Below are 15381 nucleotides of genomic sequence, written 5' to 3' on the forward strand. Positions count from 1 at the left end.
ACTATAGACTACCGTAGTGAAACCATTTCCCTGCCCCCTTCCCCAACTACCACAGCAAAGCCGTCCCCTCACCCACACTCCCCAGTGTTGCTTTGCCCTGTTTGTCTATGTGGATTTCCCCCCTGAAGTTGTTGTTTTCCTCCGATACTTTACTTTGTATTTTTTCAAAGCACAGTCAATCACCACATAGCTGTAGTCCAGTTACTAACATTAGGAAATGGGTCGGTTCTGTTGTTTAATAGGACAGAATGCCTGGAAATGTATAGTTTATACACATTGGAACTGAACATCTTACACAGGAGCGCTGGCTTCAAGAGCTGTTGGAAAGAGCGTGTACGCCATCAGTGACTCAGGAGCAACAGAGGAGCCTCGCAGGCCCTGAAGGCTGGATTTCACTCAGGAGGCCCGTGCAGCTCAGTTTCTCCACATGTGACACACAGAGACAATGTTTGTGTATCATATATTGTATAGTTATGGAAGGGAAACACCAGGTATCAGAATGCTGTTACTGTGTGCTATGTTTTTAGATGATATATGCATTTTAAATTTTAATTTAAAATTTAAATTTGTAGTTTAAATTTTTTAAAAAAAATCATACTTTTAGAAATGTTTCTGAAAATGACTACAAAATGGAGCTCAGTGTTTTCATGAACACCTACATGGGGCTGGAGAGACAGCCCAGTGGTCAGAGCACTGGCCGTGCTTCCAGGGGCCTGTCTGCACACACGCAGGCAGCACAACACGTCTTTAAAAGAAAACCTAAGGGACCATCGTTAAATTGATACCATAAATATTAATATCACCCTTATTTTTCTTTATCTGTTTTTTAAAAATTTATCTTAGCCGGGCGTGGTGGCGCATGCCTTTAATCCCAGCACTCGGGAGGCAGAGGCGGGCGGATCACTGTGAGTTCGAGGCCAGCCTGGTCGACAAAGTGAGTCCAGGACAGCCAAGGCTACAGAGAGACCCTGTCTCGAAAAACCAAAAAAAATAAAAAAAAAAAAAATAAAATAAAATAAAAATTTATCTGTAATTTATATATTCACTTTACGACATGATCACAGTGCCTTCCCTCCTCTCCCCCAGTCCCGCCCTTCTATCTGCTTCCCTTTATTCCCCATCCACTTGTCCTCAGGAAAGGGGAGGCCTACACCGACACCCCAGCACATCAAGTCCCAGCAGGACTGAGCGCATCCTCATCCCCTGAGGCCCAGGCGAGGCAGCCCGGTCAGGGTGGGGTGCGCAGAAGCAGGCGGCAGCGCTCAGCTCACCAGGCCAGGAGACCAAACAGCTCATGGTTACATACACCACCCTTGTTTTTCTTTTTTTTTTTTTTTTTTTTTTTTTTTTTTTTTTTTTTTTTGGTTTTTCAAGACAGGGTTTCTCTGTGTAGCCTTGACTGTCCTGGACTCACTTTGTAGACCAGGCTGGCCTCGAACTCACAGCTATCCACCTGCCTCTGCCTCCCGAGTGCTGGGATTAAAGGCGTGCGCCACCACGCCCGGCCACCACCCTTGTTTTTCACACTCCCCTTAAAGTGATTTTTTTTTTCCCCTGACTCTGAAAATTTTAGACTTTTTTTTTTTAACCTCTCAGATGCTTTTTATTTTTTCCAAAACAGACTGTATTTAAAGGTGCATGGTGCTTTGTGAGAAAACATTTTTCTTTACCATATTCAACTTGCAGATTTACATACATCTTCATTCATCCTTATTTCTCTTTCTACCTGTTTAATCGTGTCACGTGAGCCTGGATTCCCCTCTCACACACTGCTCACCTCAGAATCTCCATTCTTTTCCCCCTGGCCTCTACCTCAGCCTCAAAGCATGTGTGCCATTCCTGTATATGGGCTTCGCTGATCAGCCAGTTGGCAGCATTCGTATTTCTTGCCTTGTTTCTTTGAGACAGGGTTTCTTTATGTAGCCTTGGCTAGCCTAGACTCACTTTGTAGACCAGGCTGGCCTCAAACTCACAGTGATCCACCTGCCTCTGATCCCAAGTGCTGGGACTAAAGGCGTGCGCCACTGTGCTATTCCTCATCTCTTACACCACTAGACCCTGGACCTTTAAGTTGTGCACTTGTGAGTCTCTGGTCCAGTTGCCGTAGACAGTGATACCTGGAAATGTAGCACAGCCTACTCCACCTGCCCAGACCTGAGCCTGTTACTCACTTGCTCTGCAGGCATCTGTTCAGTTGCGCTAGCCAAGTGTCTCAAAGACCACACCCGTCCGCAGCATCTGTCTCTTCTGTGCTCTTGACTCCAGGAATGCCACCCGTGCTCTCCCTCTGCTGTGTCTGTCACCCGTGCTCTCCCTCTGCTGTGTCTGTCACCCCTGCTCTCCCTCTGCTGTGTCTGTCACCCGTGCTCTCCCTCTGCTGTGTCTGTCACCCCTGCTCTCCCTCTGCTGTGTCTGTCACCCGTGGGCTCCCTCTGCTATCTCTCTCTCAGCTCTTCCTTTGTGCTGCTCTTCCTTCTTTGAAAGTTTTCCTTCTGTTTGCCCTGTAAGCATGTTCTGAATAACTCATTTCCTCCAAGGCCTTGTGGTCCCACTCCTATCTGTGTCCTTTGCTCAGTATGTGCTTTGCTGCCTGGACTCTCACCTTCACTTGCAGATGGGGTAGAAATGTATTTATTTATGATTTTTAAATGAATGTCAACTTATTGATAGATTTATTATTTATTTATTTATTTATTTAGCATGAGTGCTCTATCTGTATGTACACCTGCAGGCCAGAAAAGGGCACCAGATACCAGTACAGATGGTTGTGAGCCACCATGTGGTTGCTGGGAATTGAACTCAGGACCTCTGGAAGAGCAGACAGCATTCTTAACCACTGAATCATTTCTCCAGCCCCAAAATTTGTTTTTTGAGATAGTGTCTCCTTGTATAGCTTGCACTGTCCTGGAAATCACTCTAGACCAGGTAGACCTCCATCTGCCTGTGCCTTCAGTGTGGGGACTAAAGGCACACACCACCATGCCCAACTGTATTTAAGTTGTTATGATGGTAATTTGCTTTTGTAGTTTACTGTTTGTTTACCTGTAATTATAATCTCGACTTACAGTCAGTTTTCAGGGTTTTGGTAAGGATCTTTGTTTTTTAGTTAGATAGAGTAGGGCTCCTTTCAGATTCTTGATTCTCCAGCCTTAGACTCTCAAAGGCTCAGTTTGCTGGGTGCAGCATACGGAGCTTGTCTCCCAGCATTGATTGTTGTTTGTCTCTGCTGAAGATGACTGTGCCGGGGTGTGCATGTATGTGTGAGCATGCGTATGTGAGTCTGGGGTCAGTTCAGGCATCTTCCTTGGTTGTTTTCCACCCTGTTGGTTGAGACGGTGTCTCTTACTGAACCTGGAGCTTGCCAATTCAGCCAGACCAGCACACCAACAAGGCCAAGAGCCCTTTGTCTCCATCCCCCAGCACTGCAGCCATAGTGTGTGGCTCCTCTTGGCTTAGTTACATCGTTGCTGGGGTTGGATTTGGGTCCTGACATTTGTACAGATTTTTCTGGCTCTATATACCAAATCCTGAAGGCTGACTTATTTCTGTAGGTGCCCAGTAGCCACTTGTTAAATAACAGGCAGGAGAGAAACAGTAAAGCAGAGGCTGCGCTGGAGTGGCAGGTGCTTAGCCAGGGAGATGTACAGCTTGTCCTTGTCTGTTATGTTACATCATGACTTCCTTTTGGAAAAACCTATTTTTGAAGTAGCATTGGAGATTGAGGAAGAAATAAAAATGATCTTATCTTTATACTTAAATGGCTTTTAATATATTTTATGAGATACAAGTATCTTCTCTACTGCCCTGTAGAGTTTTTTCTTTATTCTTCTTTTATAGGCAAAAATATTTTGATTCTCAGCTTTCATTGTCACTGGAACAGGGCAATACAAATAATCCCCAAATAAGTAATTTAAAATCTGTGTGCATCTTAGAATCCAGCGCACTGGGTTCTTCTTCCTGTTACTGTCAATAACAGTGTTGTAGCGTCCCAGGATTCTTAAGTGTCGCCTCCCCCAGGTGTTCACAACGCTGGGCAGGTGTTTCACATCTCTGAATGCAGAGCAGCTGATGGGAAAGCAGCAGCGCTGTGTAGCACGCAGGACTGCTCAGCCCCTCTGGACAGCTGTGCGCTTAAAGACCCACCCAGTCACTCTAAGTGCTGTGTGTTGTACTTCACATTGGTTTTTCCCCCAGTAATTATTTCTATACTTTTGTTTCTTTTTTTTCCTTTTCTTTTTCCTCCTCTAAATGAAACAAAGGATCAAAGATCACGATGTCGTAGAAGAGGAGCAGATCAGGCCAGAGGATGCGTCCTCAGACGGCAGTGCCAGACTGGAGCGCACACGTGCCGACGGTGCTGTGGAGACACCTGGGGACTCTGCAGGTGACACGAGTGCTCCAGTGGACAGCTCCTCACTCTGCACTTTGTCCTCAGAGCCTCCTCAGGAAGCAGCTAGCGACGAGAGCGATAAAGAGCGTGCCGACAGCAGCGCTGCATCCCAGCCAGAAGTCGGCGGCAGCGCTGCAGACTCCACTCTGTCAGAGCAGGATTTGTTCAACTCCTTCTATTTCTGGAGGACTCCTCTACCTGAGATAGACCTTGATAGGGAACTGCAGCAGGACTCTGCGGAGAGACTTGGCTCGGAGAGAGCAGGAGCTGGACCTGAAGTCCCCGAACCAGGCCCTCCTAATGTCACCATGGCTACCCGGAAGGAACTAGAAGAAATGATAGAGAATCTAGAGCCACACGTGGACGACCCAGATGTTAGAGGTATGGAGGAGCCGTCCTACTCTTTCCTTACTCACAGGTGATTTTTAAAATGCCTTTTATGGGGCTGGAGTTATGGGGCTCAGCAGTTAGGAGCACTGACTGCTCTCCCAGCGGTCCTGTGTTCAGTCCCCAGCAACCACATGGTGGCGCACGACCATCTACACTGGGATCTGACGCCTTCTTCTGTCATGCAGGTGTACATGCAGATAGAGCGCTTCTATACATAAAAAAATAAATTTTAAAAATGCCTTTTATGACACCTCACTGGTCTGACTTGTAGGAAATTACGTCTAAGATGGCTCCACTGTTGTTATATAGGTGTGTTCATTCAGAAATCACCGTTTGCAGTTATTCAGTGGTTCACATTTATAATTTGTGAAGCTCTGAGTCCTGCTATATCCATTTTGCTCTGGGCCTCATTTTGAAGGCAGAGCTGTAGTCTATGTGATGGACATAGATTTCTGTTTCCCTACATGTATGATGTTTTGGGAGCTTTAGCTTGTATTATTTTACAAGAACAATTTATTTTTCAATTTTGTGTTTTGTTTTGCTTTGTTTTGTTTTTGTTTCATTTTGGGGGGAGGAGTATAAATACATGGCCCATGTCCTTCATTGTGAACAACGGCACTGGTTGTTCAGTCCACAATAAAGCATTACCTGTTACCAAGGAGAACATGGGAAACTGGCCTCCCTGCTGCCCCGCTGCTGCTGCTGCTGCTGCTGCTTAGGAAGAGGGTTAGGGGGGGAAGGCCAGAGCCCATCAGCTGTGCACTCTCGGCTCCTTGGTGATCGTGTGGCCTTTCACCGAGATGCCCTGAAGACAGGGCACGGTGGCTCATGCCTTTAATCGCAGCACTCAGGAGGAAAAGACAACAGATCTCTGTGAGTTCTAGGCTAGCCAGGTCTATATAGAAAGTTCCAGGCTAGCCAGGTCTACATGAGAAGTTGTTGTTAGGAAAAGAACAAAGCAAAGCAAAAACATTGTAAATCACATAACTGCAAATCTTCAGATCCAGTTACCACTTTCTGGATATTTTTCCCCTTGTTTGGTCCAAAATCTAAAATGTCTAAAGTATCAGTTTGCACAGAACTGGGAAATAACCTGTTTCAAAGCAAATAAAGTAAAATGTTAAGTAACCCTTTTAGAACTTTTCCTTTGGGTTCTTTGTTTGGGGGGCCTCCTGAGAGCTGCATTTGCTGTAGGCTGGAGGCCGCGTCCAGCTAAAACCTTGTGTAAACTTAGGAAGACTCCTCCGATCTGGAAAGTTAGCCAGCGTCTTCATTTGCTTTCCCTTATTGTTGTTTTTAGAGACTTCCTGTTGTATTTTTTATACCTGGAATTTATATTTCTGAGTCTGGCTTATATTGTATAACATGAGTTCTAGTTCTGACCTTAATAAGATTCCCTGGGGTGTAGTTTGTACCCTTGAAAATCACTGGTTCTGTGAGGCTGGGGAAATAGCGGAGTGGCTGGTGCCAGCGCCGAGGGGGGAGCAGGCTCATCAGCCGCGGCCCTGGCCCTGTGGGCACCGTAACACAGCCCAGGTACAGCTGCTCCGGCTGACACGGCCGCAGCCCTGCACACCTCAGCCACTGAGCGTCAAGCGGCTAGTGTCTTTATTCTCTTCAGCTTCTTGTTTCCATTCTATTATCAACCTAGGTTTTATTAAGCTCATCTAACTTCAGTAACGTTGACTTCTGTGCAATTCTTACTGCAAGGCTTGGCAGCCGGCGCTGGCGCTAGTCCAGGTTCTCCATACGTGGCAGACTCTCAGCAAATCCTGCTAGAAATACTGAATGCACTGCTGTAGGTTTTTTAATAGATAAAACTTTTTAAAGTTTCATACTATGTCTATGTTTCTGAAGATGGCTAACACACTATTTGACTTAAAATTATATTGTAGTTAAGAAATTTCACTATAAATACTATATTGTAATTTAACTGCTTGTGTATATAATTCAACCATGACTCTTAGAACAATTTAGATTTGTCATGCAGGGCTTTTAGGTTTATTGAAAACTGTCGCATGTTTCCATTGTGTCATAAAATGTTTTGCATTTTGAGAAAGGTGTTCATTAATTTGGAGCTCTTTTCCTTTCTAACGGAGTCACTCCTTTAACTTGCCAGAAACGTGTGTTCTTGAGAGGCACTCTTGATCCAAGACCGCAAACAAAGGTCTGACCGGGAGGCCAGTGCTGCAGCTGCCTTGTAACCGTGGCTTAGGCCAGGAGAGAGGACATGTTGGCCACACTCTAGGGGAGGCCCAGCTTCCTGTGATCACAGATGCTCTTTCTCCTGTGACTTTTGGTTATGAATTTAAACTGTTTTCATTGACTGCAACAGGAAAAGGGAAACTCTTTGGTTAGCTGTGGACATCGCAGGTTCTCATGGAAAGATTGACAGAACAGATCCTACATAGTGAAACAAAGATGGTAGAAAGATACCCTTTCTGAGAGATGGCCTGTTGAGCTTTGTAGACCAGGCTGGCCTGGAACTCACAGTGATCTACCTGCCTCTGCCTCCCAAGGGCTGGGATTACAGGCGTGTGCTTCAATGCCCAGCTGAGAATGCCTCTTTCTTAATTTGAATTTTCTGTATAATGAACACAGTATCAGTTGCCAAATTTAGTAACTAGTGCTTGCTAAGCTGTTGTTTTGGCTTTGGCCAAGCAAGACTGTATTCTCAGGTTCCCAGTATTTGGAACAAATTGTAGTCATTTCAATATCAAAAAAGGATAGTGAACTGGGGTGAAATAGAGATGTCTAAATGTTACTGCCAAGAAGTCTTTGTAACTGCCATTGTTTCATGTTGGCAGGCTTGTGTAGCTGCCTTTCTGCTAGAGCAGGTTAGTGAGACTTAACTGCTTGGCCTATGAACAACGGAAATTGAGCCCTGAATAACCTGCAACTAGACAGCATAACTTTAGCACAGTTGTTTTCTGCTTGTTCTCCTGAAGGACTAATGACCGCACCAGTAGGGAGTTTGTTCAGCTTTTTGATGTGTGTCAGGAGCACACACTACTGCTAACAGGTCGTCTGAGGAGAGAGGTGGCAGAGGTGGCCGTGGGTCCGCTCACTGTCTCTTCTGCCCACAGCGCAGGTGGAAGTGCTCTCGGCTGCACTGCGCGCTTCCAGCCTGGACGCTCACGAGGAGGCCGGAGGTGGAGAGCAGCAGCGCGAGCTACAGGATGAGCCGGGTGAAAACGAGCTTCCAGACTGTAACCTCAGTCCAGACACTTCCATGCCTTCCATCAGCGCTGCCGAGGAGGTAATACGCTCAGGGTTGTATACCACACGAGAGCTGTGTGAGCATGCAGTCGTGATGGGGACACTTGTGCCAACACGCTAGCTAGTTAGTGCGCTCTGCTTGTTACTCATTTTCTTGCTCTTTTTCATAAAGTAAAAATAATTATTCTCACCACATCCGTCCTTGTGACTTTACTGTCTTATTAAAGGCTCAAAAAAGTTAGTCCTGGTCCTGTCTATGTGACTCGCAGACGAGTGGATGTTGATGTGGCTCACTGCAGTGAAATAGTCTTACTGGAAACAAAGCCCTTTATCAAGAATAATTAACTCTTCCCTTTTCTTTTTGGAGAGGTGCTTTGTTTCTGATCGGACCATTTCACTGCAGCAAGCAACACAGTACTCTGAGCAGAAGACCGGGACTTGAGGCCATGCTGCGGAGGGCTGTGGCATTGTCTGGACTCAAGTGAGGGTGGGTACTGTTCCTAGCATTGTCTTTGCTGCATCCATGTAGCTGTCCACATGACCCTCCCTGGCTCCCTACTGCATTTCCCTCGAGCAGGCGCGTAGCATCTCCTCCTCCTCTCTTGCTGATAGACACAGAGAAGGAACGCCACCCATTGCCAGAGTGCGGCGTGCACACACTAGGCGGCGTGAGTGCTAGAACTCAGGCAAGAGTGTCAGGTAGTGGGGGTGGCCGTGAGTCTTAGCGCTCTGTGCGGCTTTGGTTTTGCTGATGGTATGTGATGCAGCTGCAAGTAAGTACAGTACTTGCGCTTTGGAGAGGAGCCCTGACTGCGTGGTGCAGGCTTGACTGCTGTGACTCACGTGTACTGCAGAGCAGGGTGTGTGTGTGTGTGTGTGTGTGTCTCTGTCTAGAAGTATGGCTATTAAAAGCAACTACCTGTAAAATCAGTTATTAAAAACCATGAGTAGGGCTAATAGAAACATACATGACACCCATTGGCCTCTAGGAGAGTTAACTGGAAGAATCCTGCCTGTATTTTATAAATGAGCTAATTTTCTTTTTTAATTTACCTTTTTAGATGTTTTTAATGTGTTGTATGTTTTAATGTGTTGCTTGTCTATCTGTGGACCATGTGCATGCAGTACCCACAGAGGGCAGAAGAGGGCGTCAGCTCTACTAAAGCTGTAGTCTAGAGGGCTGAGTCAGCACGTGGTGCCAGAATTAAACCCAGACTCCTGTACAAGGACAAGTGCTCTTAACAGCTGAGCCCATCCCTCCAGTCCCATAAACCACTATTCCACAAACCTGGTTCAAAGCAGAGGGCAGACCTTAAGCATGAGGCCTTAAGCATGTTTATAAACATTTAAAGTCCTAAAGTTTCTCTATCTGAACCTTTTGACAGTCGCGAATGGTAAGTAACCCAGTGAGAGAGGTTGATAACAGAAGAAAGCTTCCGGGCAGGGCAGTTCTTGAAGTACATTTTTCTCCTGACAGAATATGGACGCCACTCCCCACTACGTCCATGGAGGTGCGGATGTGACTGCCAGTGGTGGCTTCAGCCCCGATGAGGAGAGGAGACCCAAAGTACAAGTGAGTGGCCAGGCATACGACTTGTCTGAGTTCTTCATGCCCCCTCCGAGGCCTGCCTGTGACCTAATTGATCTTTCTTTGTAATGTGTGTTTGAAAAATGAAGGTAGTTCATTACATGTGTGAAAAGAAAACTTAGAGAGTGGCCAAACTAGCATAGGGCACGTATTCTGCTAAGGCCTGGTGTTCCTGTGGGTGTGTGAGCAAGTGCGCGCTTTTTCATCCTTGTTTCCTTGTGCCTATTGATGCTAACTTGACTCCAGCTTTAGAGACTGTTTGCCTTGCTTTGTTTTGTTCTTTAGTCAGGGCCTCACACTCAGACTTGTCATGAGTCACAGCCGTCCTCTTTAACAGGTGTGCACCACCATACCTGGTGACATGCTTAAATACAGGACATGGCTCGTCCTTGGTTTTGTTTGTTTGTAGAAGTGAACCTTGGTGATCTCCCCCCTGAGCTACACCCAGACTCCACAGGTGCCTTTGGGTCACTGTAGGCCACAGACTTCTGCACCTTGTCTGCCTCTGGGCCGTTCTTAGAAGTATACTCCTAGGTCAGACAGTCCATGCTCGGAACTGTGCTTTCTTACTTAAATAGCATCACTGTATAGTTCTGAAAGACACTTTCCTCACTTACGTTGTAAAATATTTTAGAGTCAGTGCACACAGGCCATCTCATCTTTCATCAGGTCTCCTGTCTGCATGCAGCATAGCTGGAAAGGAAAGGCAGCTAGCTTTCCACTCGCCCATTTTCCTGCCACAGAAGCAGCTGGTCATTTAAAACTCCTCTTCCAAAAGCATACTGCGCATGCGTTAGCAAGACGTATGCAAACGGATGTGTGCACTCTGATTTTTAAAAATTTCCATAGAAGGAATGTGGCTTTAACTTTTTTCTTCTCCCTCTCTATTTGGACATAGTTCTGGTACAGCACGTAGCCCAAGCTGGCTTCAGAACTGATCTCCTGCCGCAGCTTCCAGCGTGCTGGGAGACAGGCACTGCTGCCACAGGCTTCTAGGAGTCGCGCTGGCACTCGTGGCCGTGCGGGGAGCTCAAGAGGAGACTGCCACAGCCTCCTGTGTATTTTTTCAATTTAGCAATTACTTCTGGCCTTTAACCTATTTTAAGTTGCTTTTATATATTTCTATGTGTGCATGTATGCAAACATATACATTTATTTAATACATGCTATTTGGGGGGGCACATTTTACACATATGTGTGGCGTTTGTGTACAAGTGTGTGCACATGTGTGTGAAGACCAAAAGTTGACTTTGGATGTCCTCCTCAGTCACCCCTTACCTCACTCATCTTACCCCGATTGTCCTGTTCCCTCCCCTGGATACCACCACCACCACCACCACTTGAGCACAGCCTAGCAGCTCTCATCAGGAGAGCCTGCATCCCCTTCCTCTGTGTGCCCACGGGGCCCCCCCACCAAAGGGAAGTGATCAAATCTCTGGCAACAGACTTCCTGTCAGGCAGGCCCCACTGCCCCCAAACCTTGGAGAATGAGCTGTCCACTGGCTATATATAGTTGGGGTGGGGTGGTGAGACAGGTTTCTCTGTGTAGCCTGGGATGTCCTGGACTCACAGTGATCCTCCTGCCTCTGCCTTCCGAGCACTGGGATGAAAGGCATGCGCCACCACGCCCGGCACTGCTGGCTATGTTTTTGAAACAAATCTTTGGCTGAGCCTGGAGTGCACCAATCCTGTTTAACTTGTTACCCAGCATGCTCCAAGAGCCCTTCCAGCCCCTCGCACAGCAGCACACCTGACTGTTAGCATGGGTGCTGGGGTCTGAACTCAGGTCTTCATGCTTGCCTGGCAAACACTTCACCAACTCAGCTGGCTGCGCAGCGCCACCTACCATGTTCCTTAATCTCAGTCACTAGATTTCAAGTTTTGACATTAGTACTGATACATTGTAAAATTAATTTGTCACATTTATGTCTAACCTGACAAAAGTTTATCTAAATGTTCAAAATGTGCTGTAATTTCTCTTTCCTGCTCAGGATGTTGTGCCACAAGCGTTATTAGATCAGTACTTGTCAATGACGGATCCGTCCCGAGCACAGACAGTTGACACAGAGATCGCTAAGCACTGTGCATACAGTCTGCCGGGCGTGGCCCTGACTCTCGGCAGGCAGAACTGGCACTGCTTGAGAGAGACTTACGAGACCTTGGCATCAGACATGCAGGTGAGTGGGAGTCCACAATGTGGCGCAGTGCTCGGCTTCCACAGTCTGAAGAATTCTGTGTCCTGGCAAGTGCTTGGTGTCGCAGAGAACCACAACAAGAAAGAAACCAAAGCCAAAAAGCCAGGGACAGAGCTTTCAGTGAGATTGTTACTTAGGAAGAAGTTGTTGGGATTAGTCTCCACAGATGGCTAAGTGCTGCTGGCTCTGGGCAGGGAACCACGGGCCCAGTTTCCATCACAGGAGCTCTACTATTTGCAGTTTTCAGTGTCCTGGCATCCTAGGGTGCTCGTAGGCCTTCTCTTTCTGTCCCCATGCTCCACAGGACAGACATCTCTGCCGCTGTCGCTCTCACATGATGAGCTAGATGGAGGGGTGCGCAGCTTTCTGTGTGAGAGGGAGGGAGGGAGGGAGGGAACACTCTGGATTCAGGCCACTCCTGCCACTGTGGAGATGCATGGCTCGAATATAGCTTTTCCTGCCTATGCACATGTGCATCTACCTGCTGAGCCACCTCACTGGCCCTGATCTAGCCTTTTCAGAATAATGATGTTCAAAGTACAAAGTACTTTGCGTTCTAGATTTCTAACCGTTTCTGTTCCTGCAGTGGAAAGTTCGAAGAACTCTAGCATTCTCCATCCACGAGCTTGCGGTTATTCTTGGAGATCAGTTGACAGCTGCAGACCTGGTTCCAATTTTTAATGGATTTTTAAAAGACCTCGATGAAGTTAGGATAGGTGTCCTTAAACACTTGCATGACTTTCTGAAGGTAACTTCTAAGTCCTTTGCATAAAACCATGCTTTTTGTGCTAGCAATCTGTTTCTTGATAAATATTGCCATAACTTTGTTAGTTGTGATATGACATGCTTTTCCAGTGTGTTGCCCTTAGAAGTGACATGTCACACCTTCCATGTGGTATTAAGTTTGATCAGTTCGTGGGAGGGGACACGAGGGGATATGTCTGCTTGACTTCAAGAATCAGCCATTCCCCATGGTAGTTTGTAAGAAACCGGGGAGACGACACTTTATTTCTGTCGATTTCTTATCCCCAGCCTGTGATTTCTTACAGCCACACAGGAGTCTTCTGTGTCTGTGTGTCTGTGTCTAAGTGTATGTCTGTACACCACACATGTGCAGAGCCTGTGATGGTCAGAAGCGGGGGTTGGATCTCCTGGAATGGGAGTTTCCACCCTGTAAGTGTTGGAAACAGCCTAGGCCCTCAGCAAGAGCCACGGGCTCTTAGCCGCTCAGCAGGCTCTCTAGCTCTCAGTACCTTTTTAAAACAAGGGAAGGGGCTGCGGTGATGGCTGTTGCAAGTGCTGTCACTGCAGTGATGGCTTACAGAGATGGGACGAGTGTGGGAGGGAACTGGCCAGCTAGCCAAAATGGCAGGTTCAGTGAAAGACCCCATCTCAGGAGACAAACTAGAGTATCAGGACAACTGGCAGTGTGCATGTGTACACACACACACACACAGAGTAAAATATAGCCGACACATTTCTTTAGGATAATTACTGTATTTTTCAGTTGAATGAAAGAAAAGCGTCTGTGCCTTGTCCTAGTTAAATAAAAACCTTTCATTTTGTTACTTCAGCTCCTTCCCACTGATAAAAGACGAGAGTACCTTTATCAACTCCAGGAGTTCTTGGTGACAGATAACAGTAGAAATTGGCGCTTTCGAGCTGAACTGGCAGAGTAAGTCTGACAGCTTCCTGGCACTGTCTACAGCCCATCTGTACCTTCTTGTGTTTCCTCCTGTGCCTTTGTCCTTTCTTGTCATACCTGCTTTGCTGCCCTGGCTTCCACAGACCAGGGGTATTACTAAGTCCACAGCTCTCTAATGCAATGTGGCTCGTCCCTTACGGTGGCGTTGCCTTTGCTGGAGGGTGGGGAGATGCTGGGGTGCCCGTTGGCTTTTTTCTAGTGTTATGATCCCACCCTCTGATATTGACTGGGGAGTGGCCCCCTCTGGCTCTGCCCAGCCTTGGTCTGTGCCTTGGTGAGTCTTCTGCAGGCGCAGCCTCCCTGCTCTCCTTAGCAGTAGGGCGTCTTTGTTTGCCATCAAAAGCCCTCAGTATCCATTCTAACTTGTATGTGCTTCTCTCGTCTTCATGTGTTACCTGGTACATGTGTGCCTGGTGCCTACAGAAAGGGGGTCAGAGCCTCTGCAACTGGAGTTAGTGTTGAGAGCTGTCTGGTTGCTCAACTGGGCCTTCCCACATTTTGGCAAATAACTTCTTACATCACCTTCAGGTGTGGTGTCCCCAGGAGCTTGCTTCTATGGGCACTAAATAATGTCAGCAGAAGACTGATCTATTGCCCATACCAAACGTCCCGAAGGACTGCTGAGTCCTGGACCAGCAAGGGCATGGTCAGGGTGCTCACTTTTGCCTCTGGGGAGTCTCAGCGCCTTCTAAGCCAATGCAGTAGGGAGTCCTTGCAGGGTGTTCCAGTGAACAGTCAAGAAAGCACTCGGCTGTCTCCATTCCTGAATGCTTTTAGTTCATTTTGTTGTTACTTTACCAGAACACGGTGCTGGGTAATATGTATGAGAACTTATTTGGCATAAGCTGCCAGTGGCTGAAGTGCTGATGCCTGGACCTGCCACTCAGTGTGCGCGCGCACACATGTACAAACACCGTGCCACTGAGCCTTGTCTGGTATCAGCAGTGGAATGGCCACACTGGACACAAGTTACCATGTGAAGCACCCGTGCCCACACACTGTCCACAGGCAGGTTGCAGGCCTTGAACTCACTGCTGTTGAAGTCCCATTCCATGTATTCCAGCCTAGAGGCTACTCTGGGCTGTAGCCTGTTTGGTCATAAGAACTTGGTGTCCAGTATTATGAAGTATTACATGATTAACCTTGGTTGAATTTTATTGTCATTTCTCTTTGTAGACAGCTGATTTTACTTCTAGAATTATATAGTCCCAGAGATGTTTACGATTACTTACGCCCCATTGCTCTGAACCTGTGTGCGGACAAAGTTTCTTCTGTCCGCTGGATTTCCTACAAGTTGGTATGTTTGAGCTTGTTGGCCTTTCCATCAGTGCTTTGTCCAATCAGAGGACAGAAGACAGGTCACTGTCTGCTTCCTTCCCTAGGTCAGTGAAATGGTGAAAAAACTCCACACAGCAACACCGCCAACATTTGGAGTCGACCTCATCAACGAGCTGGTAGAGAATTTTGGCAGGTGTCCGAAATGGTCTGGTCGGCAAGCCTTTGTCTTTGTCTGCCAGGTAGGAAAGGCCTGGACGTACCTACTCAGCAAGCGTCTCCCAGTCCCAGGCTTCTTCCTTCATTGTAAGGAACTGAAATGACTCTCTGGCCGTCTCCTGTGCGGTGTGTGCTTCTCAAAGTTAGGCGTCTGGCTCCTTGTGCTAGTACACCTCAAGTTGGCATGCCCTAGTGCCATGCACACACCCACATACACACAGTGCCCACTAGAACGCAGGTTGGAAATAAAAGTATGTGCTTGCTGCTCTGGGTTCTGCAGAGAAGTTTAAAGCCGATATCTTAACCAACCTATAAGCTCAGCACTTGAGAAGCAGGCGAAGAGGACCTGAGCCCAGGGCAGCCCAGCTGGCCCGAAGGGCCTAACGGGTGATTTATGTGG

General features: G+C 47.2%; 1 protein-coding gene across 8 annotated transcripts in view; it reads left to right on the plus strand.

Annotated features, from left to right (window-relative positions):
* The window catches only part of PPP4R1 (protein phosphatase 4 regulatory subunit 1), a 60947-nt gene that overhangs the window by 35709 nt on the left and 9857 nt on the right, over window positions 1-15381 (plus strand). For all 8 annotated transcript variants that reach the window (XM_084778149.1, XM_084778151.1, XM_084778147.1 and 5 more), the window contains 8 exons: window positions 4260-4771; window positions 7867-8039; window positions 9477-9572; window positions 11579-11764; window positions 12369-12530; window positions 13357-13457; window positions 14664-14784; window positions 14870-15004. In XM_084778149.1, the coding sequence (XP_084634275.1) occupies window positions 4260-4771; window positions 7867-8039; window positions 9477-9572; window positions 11579-11764; window positions 12369-12530; window positions 13357-13457; window positions 14664-14784; window positions 14870-15004 (1486 nt within the window). The remainder of the gene's footprint in view (window positions 1-4259; window positions 4772-7866; window positions 8040-9476; window positions 9573-11578; window positions 11765-12368; window positions 12531-13356; window positions 13458-14663; window positions 14785-14869; window positions 15005-15381) is intronic.

This window comes from Acomys minous (assembly GCF_964271855.1).
Source record: "Acomys minous genome assembly, chromosome: 4".
Classification (NCBI taxonomy): domain Eukaryota; kingdom Metazoa; phylum Chordata; class Mammalia; order Rodentia; family Muridae; genus Acomys; species Acomys minous.